Source organism: Dendrobates tinctorius, unplaced genomic scaffold (genome assembly GCF_039654945.1).
Source record: "Dendrobates tinctorius isolate UK_male_01 unplaced genomic scaffold, ASM3965494v1 ptg000028l, whole genome shotgun sequence".
In the NCBI taxonomy this organism is placed as follows: domain Eukaryota; kingdom Metazoa; phylum Chordata; class Amphibia; order Anura; family Dendrobatidae; genus Dendrobates; species Dendrobates tinctorius.
This window is the reverse complement of record NW_027361696.1, coordinates 18821652-18842714: the sequence shown is the minus strand read 5'-3', so window position 1 is coordinate 18842714 and position 21063 is coordinate 18821652. Positions and strand designations below refer to the sequence as shown.

The 21063-nt window shown below is 48.1% G+C and overlaps 1 protein-coding gene across 1 annotated transcript in view; it reads right to left on the bottom strand.

Moving 5' to 3' along the window:
- The window catches only part of LOC141085168 (ATP-dependent RNA helicase DDX19B), a 59054-nt gene extending 38349 nt beyond the window's left edge, over nt 1-20705 (bottom strand). The window contains exons 1-3 of the mRNA XM_073570365.1: nt 20519-20705; nt 15879-15936; nt 14812-14886 (exon numbers count right to left, since the gene is read on the bottom strand). Of these exons, the coding sequence (XP_073426466.1) occupies nt 14812-14886; nt 15879-15936; nt 20519-20575 (190 nt within the window). The 5' untranslated portion in view covers nt 20576-20705. The remainder of the gene's footprint in view (nt 1-14811; nt 14887-15878; nt 15937-20518) is intronic.
- Nucleotides 20706-21063: the final 358 nt, after the last annotated feature.

Here is a 21063-nt window from a genome sequence, read left to right as displayed (position 1 = left end):
TGTGCCTAAACAATAGAAACCCCCCACAAGTGACCCCATTTTGGAAACTAGACCTCCCAAGTAACTTATCTAGATGCCTGGTGAGCACTTTGGACCCCCAAGTGCTTCACAGAAGTTTATAACGCAGAGACGTGAAAATTTAAAAAAAAAATTTTCCACAAAAATATTTTTTTAGCCCCCAATTTTTTATTTTCCCAAGGGTACCAGGAGAAATTAGACCGCCAAAGTTGTTGTGCAATTTTTCCTGAGTACGCTGATACCCCATATGTTGGGGTAAACCACTGTTTGGGCACACGTCGGGGCTTGGAAGGGAGGAAGCACCGTTTAACTTTTTGAACGCAAAATTGGCTGGAATCAATGGTTGCACCATGTCGCGTTTGGTGACCCCCTGATGTGCCTAAACAGTGGAAACCCCTCAATTCTAACTCCAGCCCTAACCCCAACACACCCCTAACCCTAATTCCAACCCTAACCATAACCCTAACCCCAACAGACCCCGAACCCTAATCCCAACCCTAACCACAAGCCTAACCCTAATTCCAACCCTAACCCTAATTCCAACCCTAACCCTAATTCCAACCCTAACCCTTTCCAACCCTAACCCTCTTTCCAACCCTAACCCTCTTTCCAACCCTAACCCTCTTTCCAACCCTAACCCTCTTTCCAATCCTAACCCTCTTTCCAACCCTAACCCTCTTTCCAATCCTAACCCTCTTTCCAACCCTAACCCTCTTTCCAACCCTAACCCTTTTTTCAACCCTAACCCTCTTTTTAACCCTAACCCTCTTTTCAACCCTAACCCTCTTTTCAACCCTAACCCTCTTTTCAACCCTAACCCTCTTTTCAACCCTAACCCTCTTTTCAACCCTAACCCTCTTTTCAACCCTAACCCTCTTTTCAACCCTAACCCTCTTTTCAACCCTAACCCTAACCCTCTTTTCAACCCTAACCCTCTTTTCAACCCTAACCCTAACCCTAACGGAAAAATAAAAATAAAAATATTTTCTTCATTTTATTAGTTCTGCCTACCTATGGGGGTGATAATCGGGGGGTTTATTTACTTTTTTTTTCATTTTGATCACTGTGAGAGTGATCAAAATGAAAGAATGGAATCTGCAGCCGGCAGATTCGGGCGGGCGCACTGCGCATGCGCCCGCCATTTTCAAAGATGGCGGCGCCCATCATCCGGACCCGAGGGACACCGGGAGGGTCGGGGGGACTCAGGAGGTACCGGGGGGGGTGAGGGGGGGATCGGAGGCTGGCGGGGAGCAGAGGGAATGGGAGGGGGGCAGATGATGACAGCGGCGGCAGATCGCCGCTGTCATTCAGTTGCGGGGGGGGGGGGCGATCGCCGGTGGGGGGGGGGGGGTGGAATCGGTGTCTCCAGCCATGTCCGATGCTACAGCAGCGTCGGACATGGCTGGATTGTAATATTTCATCAATTTTCATTGATGAAATATTACTATCGCTCTGATTGGCTGTTTCACTTTTAACAGCCAATCAGAGCGATCGTAGCCACGTGGGGGCGAAGCCACGCCCCCTTAGGTGAATTACAAAGCCCCCTGTATCTGCGGGTCGGGTGACCTTTGTGACCCCGGTCACCCGACCCGCAGGGGGGCTTTGACGTCATGACGCCACATAGGCGTCACTGGTCAGATTTGAACCAGGTTTCATGACGCCTATGTGGCGTCATTGGTCGTGAAGGGGTTAAATCGCCGAAAAAAGGGGTACTAGAAATATACAGGTATATATTTACAAGAACAATATACAGGTATAAAGTCAAAAGTGTAGTACAAGGATAGGGTATAGATAGGTTGCAATTGTAGGTTGGCAGTGGTGCGACAGTTTAAATACCTGGGCATTCAGGTGGCACTTCTGCTTTTGAGCTATATGGACTTGAACCTAACTCCACTGCTGAGTAAGTTTGGGAGTAAAGTAGGGGCGTGGTGTAAATTACATCTTTCAGTGGTGGGAAGAATAAATTCGATTAAGATGATTCTGATGCCTCAACTGTTGTACGTGTTGCACAATGCACCCATATGGTTTCCCAAAAGATGGTTCCGTATCATTGACTATATTTAGAGATCTTGTGTGGGTGAAAAAGCAGCAGAGGATCAGACTTGAGATATTGCAGAGGCCCAAGGATGGAGGGGGATTGGCGCTTCTGAACCCTTGGATCTATTACTTAGCTGCTCAGGGCCAACAGATGAGGGGGTGGAGGGAAGCAGCTGGCACGGGTTCAATACAAAGGATGTTGGTTCAGGTGTTTGGGAGGGACCCATTGGTTCAGGGGCTGGAGGCAGGTAGCTTTAGGAGGATGGGATTGTTGCATCCCACTCTAGCGCTGATACATAAAGTTTGGGAGGCAATTAAAAAGATTTGGGGTTTGGAGCATTTAACAAATTTTTCCCCGATATGGCAAAATGAAACAATGCCGAAATTTGATAAAATGGGGGAATTTAAAAATTGGAAGAGACTGGGAATACAATACAAGACTTTTGGAAAGTTACAGGAGGACTTTGGGCTACCAGAGGTCTGTAGGTTCCAGTTCGGGCAGCTTAGACATGTATATGTCACACAGAGCAAGACGGTTAATATGGAGGTCCATAAAGATATATTGGTGGACTATGTCTGCACAGAGGAGGGAACATAAGGGGTGGTTGTCAGATATTTATAAAGATTTAATGCATAACTTCCTAAATAACTACTCAATTAAAGAAAAAGGAAAATGGGAGGAGGAGTTGGGAAGGATAGAGGAAGACAAATGGGAGGTGATCATGGAATATATACTCCAACTGTCGCTGCGTGAACCGGGCAGACTCTCGCAGATATATGTACTTCATAGAGTATATAGGACTCCTGAACAGTTGTATAGAGCTGATCTGAGACAAACTTCTGAGTGTCCTTGATGCCAGGCTGAAGGGGCAGGGATCCTCCATATGCTATGGCAGTGTCCAAGACTTAACCCATATTGGATAACAGTGCTTAAAGGGAATCTGTCACCCCTTTTTTGAGATATCATATAATGATATCATTCAAATGTGTGTCACATAAGGATTCCCCTAGTACTTTTGCTTCCCCCTGACCCCGCACCTTTCATGCATAAATACCTTTATTATATCAGTTCAGATGTATGTAAACTGCCGCTGTCCGGTCCGCTGGGTGGGGCTTATTCACCTGTTCCCCCCTTCCTGTCTTGCTCTACGCATCTCTTCTTGTGTAGAGCAAGACGGGGGGGGGGGGGGAGAGCAGGTGAATAAGCCCCGCCCATCGGACCAGACCGTGACAGTTTACATACATCTGAACCGATATAAAAAAGGTATTTGTGCATGAAAGGTGCGGGGTCAGGGGGAAGCAAAAGTACTAAGAGAATCCTTATGTGACACACAATTGAATGATATCATTATATGTTATCTCAAAAAAGGGGTGACAGATTCCCTTTAATACCAATGGGGAGCGTATAGCTGTGGGATTGAGAGGGATCCTGTGGTGTGTATTCTGGATTATGTGGAGGAGATTCGGGTGCACACTAAATATAAGGTGGCAATAGCTAGATTACTATATATTGCGTGGAAACTAATCGCCAGATACTGGATAAATGAAGAACCGTCGACAGGGGGAGGGAATTTCTTAGACAGTCCGACTCTATTGTGAACATAGAGAAGAGTATTTATGTTAAAAGAAAGGGGAAAAGAACATTTCAGACATTGTGGACACCATGGGTGGAGAGAAGATGATCCCGAACGAAGGCTGTATCACAATCATTTGCTGTTCATGTATGTATTGGGGGGAGGGGAGGAAATTTTGAAATTGGTGACTGTTAATTTTGGCAATATTGTGATTGTTGTTTTGAATTCTGTTAATAAAAATGTATCCGATATAAAAAAAAAAAAAAAAAAAATATATAGGTTGCAATTACCGTGTTATGTAGCATGTGACCACAGGGAGGTGCTGATGGATCACAGGTCCAAATCTTAGGTGGTTTTCCTGGATGCGTCAGCTAAGGGATCCTCCTGCCAGTAGAAAACTCAGCTCAAAATGAGCAGCTGTATCTTGTCTCCTAGGCTGTTCCCTCTCACACTCTGTGCCCACACTCATAACTCCATAATGCAGAGTGCTAAAGGTGGCCGCCAGGCACAAGCGTGTAGGGGAAGGAATGCCAATTCCGATTATGTGCTTGGATAGTCTCAGAGATATTGCATTCTGTTATTGTAGGTCATTTTCCAGATTTAAAACCTCAGAGTTTTGCTGTGACCTGTGGTGCGTGAGCTAGACAAAGGAATCCAGTTTGGCTGTAGTTGCACTAGAACTCACACCCTTGGGCTAATTGTTTGTCACCAAGCTTCAAAGAGCTTGTTCCGGGAGTTTTAATTAAAGAAAAACATTGATCCTGGGGAATGCCAACGGTGGGAGGCACATTCCAGGAGTGGAGTGAGATGTCCTGAACGTATAATTCAAAATGGAATCTCCCTCGTCCCTCACACCTCCCTGCTTTAGAGGGTGCTTGGGGTATCACATTCCTGTGTTCCACCGCGCGCCCTTCCGCAACCTCCCCTTACCGGGATAACCCATCAGCATTCCCGTGGTCGCACCCCTTTTGTGGCGAACGGTGAAGTGGTATTGCTGGAGAGCGAGGCTCCAGCGTAGCAACCTCCCATTCGTCCCGGAGACCGTGTGCAACCAGCTGAGGGGGTTAAGATCCGTCTCCACGATGAAGGGGTGCCCATACAAGTAGGGCTGCAGATGCTGCAGGGCCCATACAATTGCCAGGCATTCCTTTTCCATTGTAGAGTAGGCAACCTCTCTCAGTAATAGTTTCCTGCTCAGGTACAGGACGGGACAGGATGCTCCTAGCCCGCGGTGTTGACCTGGCTGAGCATGGCATCGAGGCCAAAGTTACTGGCGTTGGTCTGTACTATAAAAGGCCATGCAAAGTCAGCAGCTTGTAGCACTGGGGAGCTGGAGAGAGCGGTCTCGCAGAAGACAGACCAGTCTACCGCGAGAGGCAGCTTTTTCTTGGTGAGGTCCGTCAGGGGCTTGGTCAGGATACTATAGCGTGGAACAAACCTCCTATAGTACCCAGCGGTCCCCAGGAAGGACAACACCTGTTTCTTGGTCCTGGGGATGGGCAAGGATGTGATGGCATCCACCTTTCTCCAGTAAAGCGGTGGCCACCTTGTCGGCCCGAGTGGACGACAAAGCTACCGCTTCCGGGTACCGAGTGGCATAATCAACTACCGTAGCGTTTCCCGGAGCAGTTGGGAACGGACAGCCGTCCGATGAGATCCACAGCCATCCTCTGGAAAGGCTCGTCAATGATGGGCAACGGCACCAGCGTGGCTTTGGGGTGCCCCTTCCCCACTCTCTGACAGGTGTCACATGAACGGCAGTAGGAAATCACATCAGCCCCCATTTTAGGCCAGTAGAAATGCTGGGCTAGCCTGGCCTTGGTCTTAGCGATTCCTAAGTGTCCAGCCATAACAACCTCATGTGCGATCCGCAACAACTGCTTCTGGAACAGATAGGGTACCATTAACTGTCGGTCCCTAGGCCACGCCTCTGGTGGCTCTTGCTGAAAAGACACCCGGTAAAGCTGTCTATGGTCCCAGACCTCACGCTTGAGGTCAGAGTCCGTGAAAAGGCTGTGCCGCCTGCTCCTTAAGGGCCTTTAGGCGGCCTGAAACCCGACTAGACGTGGCCAGAATGTACGAAACTGCCACGTCTTCTGTCAGTTCCCCAGGACCAGTCTCCAGGTCTCCCTCTGGCTCAGCCGCCACTTGGTCGGAAGGAGGAAGGCAGTCTGACCTCCGTGAGGTTCCTTGGGCTCCAACACTTCCACTCCTGGTGACAGCGGATTTGACCGCTGTAACCCTGGGTAGTGCCTGCTTCCCCTCGGCTTCCACACAAGTCGCCAAGTCAGGTGGACCAACCTGGTCTCCTGGCATCCCGGGTGTGGGAACCTCCTGCCCCGAGGCCTTATCTGGAAGCTCCACCTCTCCTGTGACAGCCCCAACCCCACTGGCACGATCCCCTTTCTGCAGCCATGCATAACTCAGCAGTTTGGACTCATCTAGGGGCCCTACAATCCCTGCGGCAGCCTCTGCTACCAACTATGGTTCTGGCCTTGCAGCTAACTGCCCCCTACCTCTCCCTCTAGAGCACACTGTCTCATCACACCTGGGAGCATTCTCACACCTTTCTGTGTCTTCTGGCTCCATCTCATCTGCGCATGCTGCATATGTCCTGTGAGCGCAGCATATGTCCTGTGAGTGACTCTCAGCTCCCACCTCCCCCCTTGACTCAGAAGGAACAGGGAACACACTTACAACATTGCTAGCAGTAGACAAATCAAGACACAGTGGGGGACCAGGACTTGGTATCTCAGTAGCCACATACTGTGACACTAGCCACCCCAAATCTGTCCCAAGTTAAACATTTGCGGGAATATTCGCCGACACTCCCACCTCCCTCATTCCCCTCCCGGCGCCCCAGTCTAAATTAACACTGGCGACGGGCAGCACCAGTTCGACACCTCCAATGCTGTAGACAACGAGGGTTTTTCTGGGTATAAAGACCTGGGAGGACACCATCTCAGGCCGCACGAGGGTCATCTCGGCGCCGGTGTCCCGCAGTCCCATAGCATCGGTGTAGTTTACGTGACGGGATGGTAATTGTCACGGGACCTCCCACCACCCCCACCCAACAGGGGACGGTTTGGGGAATGAGGACGGGGCCTTGTGGCGATGGACACACATGGCCCTGAAGTGTCCGGGTTAGTTGCAGAGGTGACACCTCCAGGATTCTACCCCTGGCTTGGAGAGGGAAGCAGAGGTTGGGTGCCCCTTGCATTTTAGGGGTTGGGGAAACAGGGGCAGGATGAGTCTTACCTCTTCTCCAGGTGCTGTGGGCGGCCCGCTTGTTGGCACAGTCATCTGCGAGGGTGGCTTTAACAGCTGCCCCTAAAGTTTGGTTTCCGGTCACGGAGGTACTGTTGGGAGTTCCTCTTGGCAGTTCCACAAGAATTGCTCCGTGACAAATGCCTCCTGGATCTCCTGGCCGGTAGTGAGCACCAGACCCTTGGTCAAGTGCTCTGCAGCTTTCATAAGGGCCTGCATGTGGTCGGCCCACGTGTCCTTGGGGCATTTTTGCAGGCTCCGGAACTTCCTGCAGTAAGACTCCGAGGGGAGGTTAAACTGCTGGATCAGGGCCAGTTTGATGCTTTCATAGTCCTGTTCCACCCCGGCAGGTAAGTCCCCCAAAACTTCTAGAGACTTACCCCTCATACGGGGGGGTCAGGTACTTGGCCCACTGATCCGAGGCCAGAAGGTGCTGTCGGCAGGTCCGCTCAAAGGCCCGCAGAAAGGAGTCCAGGTCTTAGTCCTTCTCCAGCAAGGGGAAGTCCTCGGCTTGGACCTTGGCTGTCTTGGATTCCGGAGGTGCTGTGGTGGGCGGTAGGAGACCCTGCTGAGCCAACTCTAGATGATGCTGTTGTTCTGCAGCTTCACGGCATGCCACCGCTTCTCGCTCTGCCTGGAGTTTTGCCGCTTTCAGGAGGGCTGTGGAGGCTTCCTCACGCCCGGCCTCAAGACTCGCCAGGGCAGCTTGAAAAAGGACATCCGATCTAAGCTGTCTGGGGAGACGGGCAGTAGGAGGGCGTTCTACTGCAGCAGGGTAGTGCACTGGTGGCGAGACCCCTTTGGTTCACCCCTTCGTCGGAACCAGTGCAGTCAATCTCCACACTACGGGCTAGCTCTGCGGCCATCATTCTTGTCCGGCTTTGAGTGCTTGCGGCCACTCTTTTCAGCCCTCAGTCACGGACGCGGCGGCAACCCGAGCAGCCACACCACTGAGCTGATCTTAAGACCCCAGCAGCAAAAGCTACTGCTATTAGTCCTTAGTGTCTGGGAATAGGGATCCCACGCACACTTATCTCAATCGCACCGCTCTGCCACCAATCTGTGACGGATCACACAGGGGAAGGGGATGTCAACTTTGCTCCCCTTGGGGGGATTGGAGAGAAGAACCCATCAGGGATTGGCTCTCCAGCGCCACCACTTGGCCCAGGTCAGTCAGGGAACTGCATCGAGGGCAAATAGTCACCGGAAAGGCCTCCCTAATAGGTACGAGTTATTGAGGTGCTCCCAGTGAGGGGGGATATACATCACCAGACCAGGCTGGGGATATATATATATGTATAAACTTCCCAGCCGTCACTGCCAGAGTTCCTCACTAACAGTATGGTATGCAGCCACCAGTTCATCGCTCGACATAAGCCCCGTCCGACAACAAGCTTATATCAGGTCAGAAACCAACCCGGGTAGCACATCATATAACCAGCGTGCGGACGTGGGGATTCGTGTATAGAGATAAAAGAGCAGTCCAAGATTAATTTTATATTTAAATCGCCAAAAAGGCACACTAGAAATATGCAGGTATATATTTTCAATTACAACATACAGGTATACAGTCAAAAGTATAGTACAAGGATAGAATATAGATAGGTTGCAATTACCGTGTTATGTAGCATATGACCACAGGGAGGTGCCGATGGATCACAGGTCCAAATCTTAGTTACGTGGTTTTCCTGGCTGTGTCAGCTAACGGATCCTCCTGCCAGTAGAAAACAGCTCAAAACGAGCAGCTGCCTCTTATCTCCTAGGCTGTTCCCTCCCACACTCTGTGCCCACCCGAGATTGTGAAGCCTCTCTCCTCCCATCTCTGAGAGTATGATTTTCCAGGCAGAACCGTGTATGGCCCATAACTTTTCGCCCGTAACTCCAAATGGATCGGCAGCGCCGCCACTGGGTTCCGCTGGATTTTTATCTGTGCAGGGAGACCAAATATACCTACCATATGTAATCCCTGGTAGCTACGCTTCATAACTCCATAATGCAGAGTGCTAAAGGTGGCTGCCAGGCACCGGCATGTGGGGGAAGGAATGCTAATTTCGATTATGTGCTCGCTAGTCTCAGAGATATTGCATTCTGTTATTATAGGTAATTTTCCAGATTCAAAACCTCAGAGCTTTCCTGTGACCTGTGATACATGAGCAAGACAAAGGAATCCAGTTTGGCTGTAGCTACACTAGAACTCACACCCTTGGGCTAATTGCTAGTCACTGAGCATCAAAGAGCTTGTTCCAGGGATTTTAAATTAAAGCAAAAAAAATTGATCATGGGGAATGCCAAGGGTGGGAGGCACATTCCAGGAGTGGAGTGAGATGTCCTGAACCTATAATCCAAAATGGAATCTCCCTCATCCCTCACACCTACTAAGAGACCTAACTAAGGAAACATCGGACTGGGATGCACCTCTGCCACCTGATAAGAGGATCCAGTGGGAAGAATGGAAGAACTGGGTAGCAGCCCTCTCCAACCTGAACGTGCCAAGACCATACACTCCCCGTGCCGTCTACAGAAATACAAAGCCAAAGACTGTACATATTTGCAGATGCTTGTGTCAAGGCAAATGCCGCTGTTACCCATCTCAAAACTGTAGACTCCAAATATCAGAGCCACACTGGGCTCGTTATGGGGAAGGTTAAACTCGCACCACAACCAGAGCACACTATACCCAGGTTAGAGCTTTGTGCCGCAGTCTTAGCCATTGAGTTAGCAGATTTCATTGCATCCGAGATGGATATCTACCTGACACAGGCCAAGTTATACTCAGACAGCAAAGTAGTCCTGGGATATATTCACAACGAAACTAGGCGATTCTACGTTTACGTCAATAACAGAGTTCTGCGAATTAGGAGATCAGTTCATCCACAACAGTGGCATTACATACCCACGGACCAGAATCCAGCAGATCACACAACAAGAGAAGTTGACACAAGTCGACTAGGAAGCACGACATGGCTCTCAGGACCAAAATTATTGTACACTGAGGAGCATTTTCCGGACACCTTTGAACTAATAGGAGAGGACTCAGATGCTGAAATCTGTCCTCAGGTGTCTACACTTCATACAATGACCTCTGCTATCCAGCTTGGATCTCGCAAGTTCGACAAATTCTCAAGTTGGTAGTCACTTATTCGAGCCATTGCCTGTCTGACCCATATAGCTCGCTTGTTCAGGACCACCAGAACTCGTGACACAGAAAAATGTAAAGGTTGGCATCTTTGTAGAAATACCTAGGTTACCTTGAATTCTTTAGAACCCACATCATCCTCACTGTTCAAAGAGAAACCTACTTTGCAGAAATCCAATGTCCTGTTAACAAAGCTCCAATACCGGCAAGCAGCGTATTGAGAAAACTCGACCCATTCATCGACAACAACGGCCTGCTGAGAGTAGGAAGCCGGCTCAAAGAAGCTAAAATGGAGTTTGTGAAGAAATTTCATCTTATACTCCCCGGAAAATGTCATGTTGCCTGCTTAATTGTACAACACTACCACAAGTGGGTCAATCACCAAGGAAGACTATTTACACAAGGAGCCATCAGAACTACGGGCCTGTGGATTGTCTGTGCAAAGAAACTCATCAGTAGTGTCATATTCAAATGCATTACCTGTCATAAGCTTCATGGTTCGACTCAAACCCAAAAGATGGCTGACCTACCAGCAGACAGACTCAGCCCAGACCCTCCTTTTACCAGCATTGGTCTCGATGTGCTTGGGCCTTGGTCAGTTGTTACACAACATAAGAGAGGCGGCCAAGCCAATAGTAAACGTTGGGCAGTCATGTTCATCTTTATGTCAATCAGAGCCGTCCACATAGAGATCATCGAGTCCCTAGACACGTAAACCTTCATCAGTGCTTTAAAGGGAATCTGTCACCCTTTTTTTTGACTATCAGCTGCCGGCATTGACAGCAGGGGCTTATCTACAGCATTCTGTAATGCTGTAGATAAGCCCCCGATGTAACCTGAAAGATAAGAAAAACACGTTAGATTATACTCACCGGAGGGGCGGTCCGGTACGGCACCTCCTATCTTCATACGATGCTGTCCTCTTGTTCCCTTCCTGTAGTGGCAGAGCAGAGTCCTGCACTGCACAGGCGTCGTGAGAGGTCTGGCGCCTGCGCACTGCAGTATAATGCTCTGCCCTCAACATGGCAGAGCAGTGCACCTGCACCGGTGCCAGTACAGGAAGGGAAGAAGAGGACGGCATCTTATGAAGATGGGAGGCGCCGGACCAGACCGCGACACCCATCAGACCGGACCGTCCCCTCCGGTGATTATAATCTAACTTTTTTTTCTTATCTTTCATGTTACATCGGGGGCTTATCTACAACATTACAGAATTCTGTAGATAAGCCCCTGATATCAATGCCGGCAGTGCAAACAAAAAAAAGGGTGACAGATTCCCTTTAAGACGTTTTATTGAAATCCGCGGTCCTATGAAGCATATACGTTCAGACCGAGGTACTAACTTCGTTGGTGCAGCAAAAGAATGAGGAATACCTTCAAATCTAGACTATAAGACTCTCGAAAGGTTCCTCAGTGACCAACGTTGCATATTGTCATTCAACCCGCCTCACTTCACATATGGGAGGATCTTGGGAACGAATGATTGGTCTAGTACGGAGAATTCTTGACTCCACTCTTCTTCAAGCAGGAGCAGGGAGGCTTACCCACAAAAGCCTAATCACCTTCATGGTAGAAGCCGCAGCTATAATCAGTGCAAGGCCCTTGGTTCCAGTCCCTAACGACCCTGAGGAGCCCTCGTTATTGACCCCATCTACTCTCCTTACCCAGAAAACGGGACTGTCCAGTGCCCCTCCAGGAGAATTCAACGCTAAGGACCTCTACAAGCGCCAATGGAGACAGGTACAAAGTCTTGCAAATACTTTCTGGGACAGTTGGTGTAAACAATATTTGTCTACCCTACAGCCACAGATGAAGTGGCAATCTACTAGGCCTAATCTGAGCATAGGTGACCTCGTTCTTGTGAAAGACTGCCAAGTACACCGTAACCAGTGGCCACTTGGTCTAGTTACCGCAATATTCCTGAACAAGGACGGCAACGTCCGCAAAGTTGAACTAAGGATGACCAAAGGGAATGATCCAAAGACGTTTTTCAGACCAGTATCTGAATTGGTCCTACTGTTGCCTTCAGAAGAAAGGGATAGTGAAATCCGTTGATGCCAGACGGGGAGTGTTCTATCTCCGACATCTAATATGTTATCACTGATTATTTGCTTTCATAATGTTGCAGTGATTCTTTAGTAAGAATATAGGAAACGTGCATATTCATAATCTTTATCTGTAGTGTTTTGGCTCCCTCTAGCAGCCAGAGTCATGTTTATGGTCCTATTCTCTATTTCTTGCGTCTGATACTCCTACCCTTCTTGCAATGCATTATGGTAGCTCTGCCTCCATTTCCCTCCACTTTCCTTCATCCAAGATGAAGCACCTCCATTACATTCCCCTTGCGATTGCATTGCCGGTATGTATTTATGTTTTCTATAGGTAATTTCTGCTCTAATGTTAGCCTAGCTTAGTCAATCCTACTCCTGGATCAGCTACTAGTTTGTAAACCTTCACGCACAATGTATAACGTGTGTAATATATGTATTTCTGCTGTATCATGTATGCATTATGATTGTTTCCAGTTTCACCGTGTCAATATACTATCACGTTCAATAAAAGCACAGACTCAATCACAGTCTCCTTATTGAGTCTGCCTCATTTAGTGAGGACAGAACACCCTCCCCGAATTCCCACCAACACGCCACGAGCCGGATGAGAGTCGTCTCTGCTCTCCATCCCCCCCCCACCTCCCAAGACCCATTCCATAACAGTGTCATATCCACAGAGGTAGATGCTGCACTCGCCATACGGCACGTGGTGGGACGTTGCAAGCTGCATTTAGTTTCCTCCCCGCAGTGCAGTCTCCGCTCCTAAAATATGAGCGATACCGGAGCGATTCCAGAAAGTTGTGTCCCAGACGGTCCAGCTTCTAAGAAGACCCTTCACATCCCACAGGCCTCCTACGGTCACTGGGGTGAAGCCATTAACAGTCTTCCCAGGGTCTCATTTCTATCCATCTCAATCTATTACGGGGGCTTCATCGTCTCTTAAAATTACACACAACCAAGAACCCCTGAAGAACGGCATAAACTCCCTTCTGTTTCTGGGTTCAAATATTTTACTTTCACTACTCCCCGCTGTTGTATCTCAAGCTATTGAGCAGCAAGTCTATAAATGGAAAAAGCTATCCAAAATGGAGTCACAGAAGGGAGGATAAGATTATTTTTTATACAAAGAGGGGCTTGAGGGAAAGCAGACCCAGGCAGGGAGGAAGGGATGGGGCGTCAGGAGGGGCAACAGACCCAGGCAGGGAGGAAGGGAAGGGGGTTCAGGAGGGGCAACAGACCCAGGCAGGAAGGAAGGGAAGGGGGTTCAGAAGAGGCAGCAGACCCAGGCAAAGGAGTGGGTTCAGGAGACCTAGGCATCGAGGAAGGAGTTCAGAAGGGGTAGCAGACCCAGGTCAGGAGGTGCGGCACCAGGCAGGGAGGAAGGGGCGGGGGTTCAGAAGGAGTGGCCTCAGGCCCAAAGGAGGGGGAAGGGTAGAGGATCCGGAGGAGCGGCCCCAGGTGGAGGGGAAGGGTACAGGATGAGCGGCCTCTGGTGGGGAGCACTGCTCATTTTCCATAACCTCAGTTTGGTCCATTTGTACCACTGCTGCTCTCATTCTCCTTTGTTTTCTCCCATAATTTTCTCATCTCCCCCGTACTGTAGAGATATCTTCCTGTACATCCTTTATCTGTTGTGCAAGACGAGCACTGAATTTTCTCATTGTCAATAAGGTTTCCATGAGCCTTTTCTGCGGCCTCTTCCAGGCCCTCCATCTCCAATACAAGTAGCTAGAACCAGGAGGTGATCTTGCAGCGCACGGAGCAATGTTGAAGGCTTTCATGGTGAGGATCTCAGGAAGTCATCAACCCTGGTAGAGTGCTTTACACCTAGTATTATAATCAATATGGACATCTAGAGTAATCCACCCATTTTATCAATTAGATGGGAATTTTTAAGAGGATTGACGATTACACAGAATTTCACCCCCCAGCATAAAATACTGCAGCCACAATCTAAGGAGAAAGAGCACTGAGAGAGTGGAGCATAAGAGTCAGAAAACTGGACGGGTGGCGCCTGTCTGGAAGTTTTCTCCTTTAAAAAACGTGTGTAAAATGGTAACAAATGATGACTGGCAATGGGCTCTCCGGACAGAGCCCCTAGCCCACTGAGGCCACTGCCAGCAACAGGGGACAGTGTATGGGGGCACAGCCGGCAGGATCAAGCGAAGACTTAGTAGAGAATAAAAAGCAGATCTGGGAGGTGACGCAAACACTGTAAGCTGAGAGGGTCAACATGACCCCAGCAGAGTAGGGGACGCACTTAGCACCACTCCAGGACTGGTCGTAGTAGGAATGCAGAGAGGAGGGATGGTGCGGGGGTTGGGGAGCGCAGCACGAACACATCGTCATACCTGAAGTGCCGAATTGTTACAGGTTGGTTATTGTGTAATAACCGTCTGCATATTGCATTATACTTTGCATTTTGAAGAGAATGTGTCACCAGGTTGCTGCTCCCCCATCTGAGAGCAGCATGAAGCTGTCAATCAGTGGTGGGGGAAGGATTATACAGAGCTCAGCATTCAGAGCACTACTAGATCTGCAGCAACAGTGATTTCATCAAAAATGCAATAAGCATCACTGTAACACATAGCTGAAATCAGGGGCTGTGTCATGCTGGTTTCAGGTGTGAGAGCAATAACCTGCCAGCTGAGAGATCCCCTCTAATTCATCCCCATTGTAATGACCCCTGCTAATGGCCAAGGACCCGGTTGGTCGCCCGGTCGCTCACCTTTCTCATCATCCTCTGTTTTCTCTGCTGAGTTGTTCGTCTTCTCTGCTTCATCGTTGTCTACTGGAGCAGTGCCTGTAGTAATAAGAGGGGAGCAGATGTCAGCACCTGGCGCTTCCTCTGTTCAGTGTCGTCAGATCAACAAAATATCTCAGTACCGCACAGTTCAGCCGCGCAACACCAGCACGTCACTTCCCAGGCACAGCCCCTCCGCAGCGTCAGAGACTCCGCAGAGTCAGACCAGAGAAAAGTCACGTCTTGTTTCAATCCCAAATCACTATTCTACTATTGTATGTATGTATAATATATATATATATATATATATATCCAACAATGTAGACCAGCTCACTCCTGTGAACCACCTGGAACCTCAGCTGACCTGGTTAACTCCGTTGTGCCCGGATCTGGATGTAGGAGTCCATCCATACAAATGTGAACAACGACAAAGCAAAGTCCAGCAATAACGTGAGCAATCCAGGATGCTGTTAAAAATTTTTTTCTTTTTATTCATAAATCCATTAAAATGCAATGGTCCAAGCAGTTCAAAACAGCAATAATGCAGGAAAGTCGTGCAGATAGTCGTCCTATCTGCACAACTTTCCTGCATTATTGCTGTTTTGAACTGCTTGGACCATTGCATTTTAATGGATTTATGAATAAAAAGAATTTTTTTTTTAACAGCATCCTGGATTGCTCACGTTATTGCTGGACTTTGCTTTGTCGTTGTTTATATATATATATATATATATATATATATATATATATATATATATATATGAGATGCAACCATTAATCAGTCAGCAGATTCAAAGATATGGTTTTGTTCCCATCTACTAAATCCAATACTCACATGGTGCGACAATAGAAGAGTCAAGGTGGGAACTTAACCCACCATGTGATAAATGGTTGTTGGTGTATCTGCTCCGGGTGCACCTATGCAATCAAGATGAGATGCAATAACCCCCCCTCCCCAAATGTCTTTCCATAACCTCCAGTATGACAGAAGCTATAGATCCACAACGATGGGAATAAGCGAGACAGGTCACAGCGGAAGGGCTCGTACTCACCATTATTTTCAGGTTGAGGCGCTTGGACTTTCTCATCTTTCAGCTGCAGCTTATTCAACTGAGGAAGAAGAGAAAGAACGGTCAGAACAAAACACGAGTGAAAAGTAGGAAGACCCGGCTCACACCATCCACCGCTGGGACACAGACAAAACAGCTCCAACCCTTCAAAACAGGATTACGTGTGGCCCAGAGAAGCGGCAGCCGTCTGTGAAATCCTCAAATACAGATAAAGGGGGGCGCCAGCTAATGAAGAGTATTCTGCACATGATGAAAATGAAACCATAACTGCCAGCCACTTTTCTTTAACATGGTCATTAAAGAGTTAAGCCTTAAATATATCTCCTTCAGGCAGCTGCTATAACACACATGGTGCTGTAAAGGGTCATTCAGACGCACGCGATAATCAGTACGAGAACGGACGTCTGACACATGGACTGGCCGCTCTCCTGGGCCGAGCGTCACAGCTGCATAAGAATAATAAATAATACATTTTATTTCCATAGCGCCGACATATTCCGCAGCACTTTACATTTTAGAGGGGACTTGTACAGACAATAGACATTACAGCATAACAATAACCACATAGATCATAACAGATACCAAGAGGAATGAGGGCCCTGCTTGCAAGCTTACAGTCTATGAGGAAAAAGGGGAGACACGAAAGGTGGGTGGTAACAGTTGCCCTGATTGTATGGACCAGCCATAATGTTAAGTGTGTAACAGTACAGACACAGAGGGCTAATGGATGCATAAAGCATGTGGGAACATGATGCGGGGAACCTGGTTATGGTTAAACTTTTGACTGTGCCACACAGGGATAGTTAGGTTAATGCGTTGAGGCGGTAGGCCAATCTGAATAAATGCATTTTCAGAGCACGCTTAAAATTGTAGGGATTGGGGACTAATCGTATTGACCTGGGAAGAGCATTCCAAAGAATTGGCGCAGCACGTGTATAGTCTTGGAGACGGGAGTGGGAGGTTCTGAATATTGAGGATGCTAACCTCAGGTCATCAGCAGAACGGAGGGCACGGGTAGGGTGGTAGACTGAAACGAGGGAGGAGATGTAGGTTGGTGCTGAGCCACGGAGGGCTTTGTGGGTGAGGGTAATAAGTTTGTACTGGATTCTGGAGTGGATGGGTAGCCAGTGTAAGGACTGGCACAAGGTAGAGGCATCAGTGTAACGATTGGCGAGGAATATGATCCAGGAGCCGCAGTCTGTGCATTGGCCGTCCAAACTACAAAGGCAGCCAGGCTGTATCCGTCTCTCTTTTCAGGAAACCATCAACTTTTTTTTTTTTTTAAGTTTGTGGCCTCTTCAGTGCAGAAAACACCTGAAGAATGGTCAGGTCATTTCTGGACATTTCACAGCCTCTGCTTGCGGTCAGCGATTTAGGAGATTCAGATCCGGTCCTGCACATACAGCTGTGATTTGTTACAATGTATCATCAATGCACAATTGTTTGCAGGGAAGAATGGCTACACAATTAAAGGGAATCTGTCACCCCATTTTTCCCCTATCAGCTGCCGGAACCACCATCAGGGGCTTATCTACAGCATTCGTTAACGCTGTAGATAAGCCCCCGATGAAACATGAAAGAAAAACACGTTAGATTATACTCACCAGGGGGAGGAGGCGGTGGGTGTCGCGGTCCGGGTCCTCCCATCTTCATACGATGACGTCCTCCTCCTTGCTTCTCCCTCGGCTCCTGCGCACACGTACTTTATCTGCCCTGTTGAGGGTAGAGCAAAGTACTGCAGTGCGCAGGCGCTGGGAAAGGTCAGAGAGATCTAAGCTAAGCGACGCGCGCGCTTGTTACCCGCGTGTCGCTGGTCCTGATCGCTGGTGAGATCTGCCTGTTTGGCAGCTCACCAGCGATCATGTAGCGACACACTAGCGATCCTGACCAGGTCATATCGTTGTCGGGATCGCTGGTGCGTCGCTAAGTGTGACGGGGGCTTAACTCTTTTTTCTTATCTTTCAGGTTTCATCGGGGGGGGGGGGGGGGGAATGCTGTAGATAAACCCCTGATGGCAGTGCCTGCAGCTGATAGGGCTAATATGGGGTGACAGATTCCCTTTAAATTGAGGCTGATAAGACTACTACAATGTGACAAATCCTCAGCAGTCAGGGGTAATAATACAATTGTACAGACGTCTCATCCTCCTGATGTAAAGAATTGTTCTATTAACAGTCAACAAGCAGAGATTATGAGGAAAGAACTAAAAAGAGCAAAAGAAAGTTCCATCACTTCCAAAAATCCTCATACAAGTGAAATAAGATTCATCACTCACACTGGAGGCCCAGAACAAACATCACAGCCCTAAATACAGACAAAGGTCTGTGAGGGGCGAGCAACACAGGACCCGAGCCACAAGGGAGACATGAAGGCTCCTATTCATTGCGGAAGGATCGAGAATTTCTGTACATTCATGGAATTATTTTCTTTTGATCCAACCCCATGTTCCTCCCATCAGCCAGTTATAGGCATCGGTTCCACCAGCTTCTATGTGAGGAGAGGTTTATAGACAGAGAAACAAAGGAAAACAGGGCGGATTAAAGAGAAATATAAAGAAAGGTAAAGGAACGCCTGGAAACTGGATATTTTACTAATCCCGATTGCATCCTGTATTATACTCCATAGCTGCACTCACTATTCTTCTGGTGCAGTCCCTGTGTACATACATTACTGATCCTGAGTTACATCCTGTATTATACCCCAGAGCTGCACTCACTATTCTGTGGAGCAGTCACTCTGTAAATACATTACCTATCCTGAGTTACATACTGTATTATACTGGGTCATTCCATGGTAACTTATGTTACAGTAACAAGCCAAAAACTGAGTTAATAATGGCTACAGACTGTTCTTTGAAGGCAGGCACAAAAATTAGTGAATGTATATTGTACATTAAACTATTCTCAATAGATTTCAACACAGTTTGATTTTTCAAGAATACAAATTAAATACAAAATAGTGTTATTACTTGGTAACTTACGTTACAACACAATGTAGTAACTTACATTACAAAGCTGATGATAAATTAAGTTACAAAACCATTACTTCACATGAGAAGTAAACTTATTGTAACGTAGGTTACTGTGTTGTAACGTAAGTTACCATGCAATGACCCTACTCCAGAGCTGCACTCACTATTCTGCTGGTGCAGTCACTGTGTACATACATTACTGATCCTGAGTTACATCCTGTATTATACCCCAGAGCTGCACTCACTATTGTGCTGGTGCAGTCACTGTGTACATACATTACCGATCCTGAGTTACATCCTGTATTATACTCCAGAGCTGCACTCACTATTCTGCTGGTGCAGTCACTGTGTACATGCATTACATTACTGATCCTGAGTTACATCCTGTATTATACTCCAGAGCTGCACTCACTATTCTGCTGGTGCAGTCACTATGTACATACATTACCGATCCTGAGTTACATCCTGTATTATACCCCAGAGCTGCACTCACTATTCTGCTGGTGCAGTCACTATGTACATACATTACTGATCCTGAGTTACATCCTGTATTATACCCCAGAGCTGCACTCCCTATTCTGCTGGTGCAGTCACTGTGTACATACATTACTGATCCTGTACTTATCCTGAGTTACATCCTGTATTATACCCCTGAGCTGCACTCCCTATTCTGCTGGTGCAGTCACTGTGTACATACATTACTGATCCTGTACTTATCCTGAGTTACATCCTGTATTATACCCCAGAGCTGCACTCCCTATTCTGATGGTGCAGTCACTGTGTACATACATTACTGATCCTGTACTTATCCTGAGTTACATCCTGTATTATACCCCAGAGCTGCGCTCACTATTCTGCTGGTGCAGTCACTGTGTACATACATTACTGATCCTGTACTTATCCTGAGTTACATCCTGTATTATACCCCAGAGCTGCACTCACTATTCTGCTGGTGCAGTCACTGTGTACATACATTACTGATCCTGTACTTATCCTGAGTTACATCCTGTATTATACCCCAGAGCTGCGCTCACTATTCTGCTGGTGCAGTCACTATGTACATACATTACTGATCCTGAGTTACCTCCTGTATTATACACCAGAGCTGCACTCCCTATTCTGCTGGTGCAGTCACTGTGTACATACATCACATTACTGATCCTGAGTTACCTCCTGTATTATACACCAGAGCTGCACTCCCTATTCTGCTGGTGCAGTCACTGTGTACATACATTACATTACTGATCCTGCGTTACATCCTGTATTATACCCCAGAGCTGCACTCACTATGCTGCTGGTGCAGTCACTGTGTACATACATTACTGATCCTGTACTTATCCTGAGTTACATCCTGTATTATACCCCAGAGCTGCGCTCACTATTCTGCTGGCGCACAAACTTATTTTTATGGACTGTTGCTGTATATGTGAACAGAGATATCTGCCATCTTCGTTATGTAGTGGGGTCTCCAGGAGTCATTGTGGGGTCTGGGGGACCGGACTGGCGGGGCCTTTCTCAGACATTGCGGGGATCCCGTGCTGCGGCTCCAGCTGATCACACACGTGGCTCCGGGTGAACACTGTGGAGTCCCCGGGTGTGATGCTGGAGACTGGGGTTAGATGGGACATAACAAAGACCCCCTGTCTCTCACCGAATCAGCCGCCGCCTCCTGCTCGTCCACCGCCAGCGCCCACGAATTAGTCGCCATCGTGCTTCAGCTTCCAACACGGGAATCACCACACAAGAAGAAGCCGCCGCTTCCGCCCGCACCCAACCAATGGGAATGGAGCTCCGCTACGCCCTGGTGCTCCTAGATATTCTCCCGGCCAGAAGAAAAGACACAGAAATTCCGTTCCAACTAACACACGTTCTATTCTCCACCAATCCCTTGAGGTGAGGACTGTCACATGACATACAGTGATAGAACGATGCAGAGCTCTGTTACCATGGAGACTGGAGCTGCGCGGAGAGGAGCAGGGTCCGAGGAGAGAAGGAGCAGCGACTGAGGAGGAACAGGGGATAGTCTGAGGAAAAAAGGAGCAGGCCCTATGGGATAAAGGAACAGGCGCTATGGGATAAAGGAACAGGCCCTATGGGATAAAGGAACAGGCCCTATGGGATAAAGGAACAGGCGCTATGGGATAAAGGAACAGGCGCTATGGGATAAAGGAACAGGCCCTATGGGATAAAGGAACA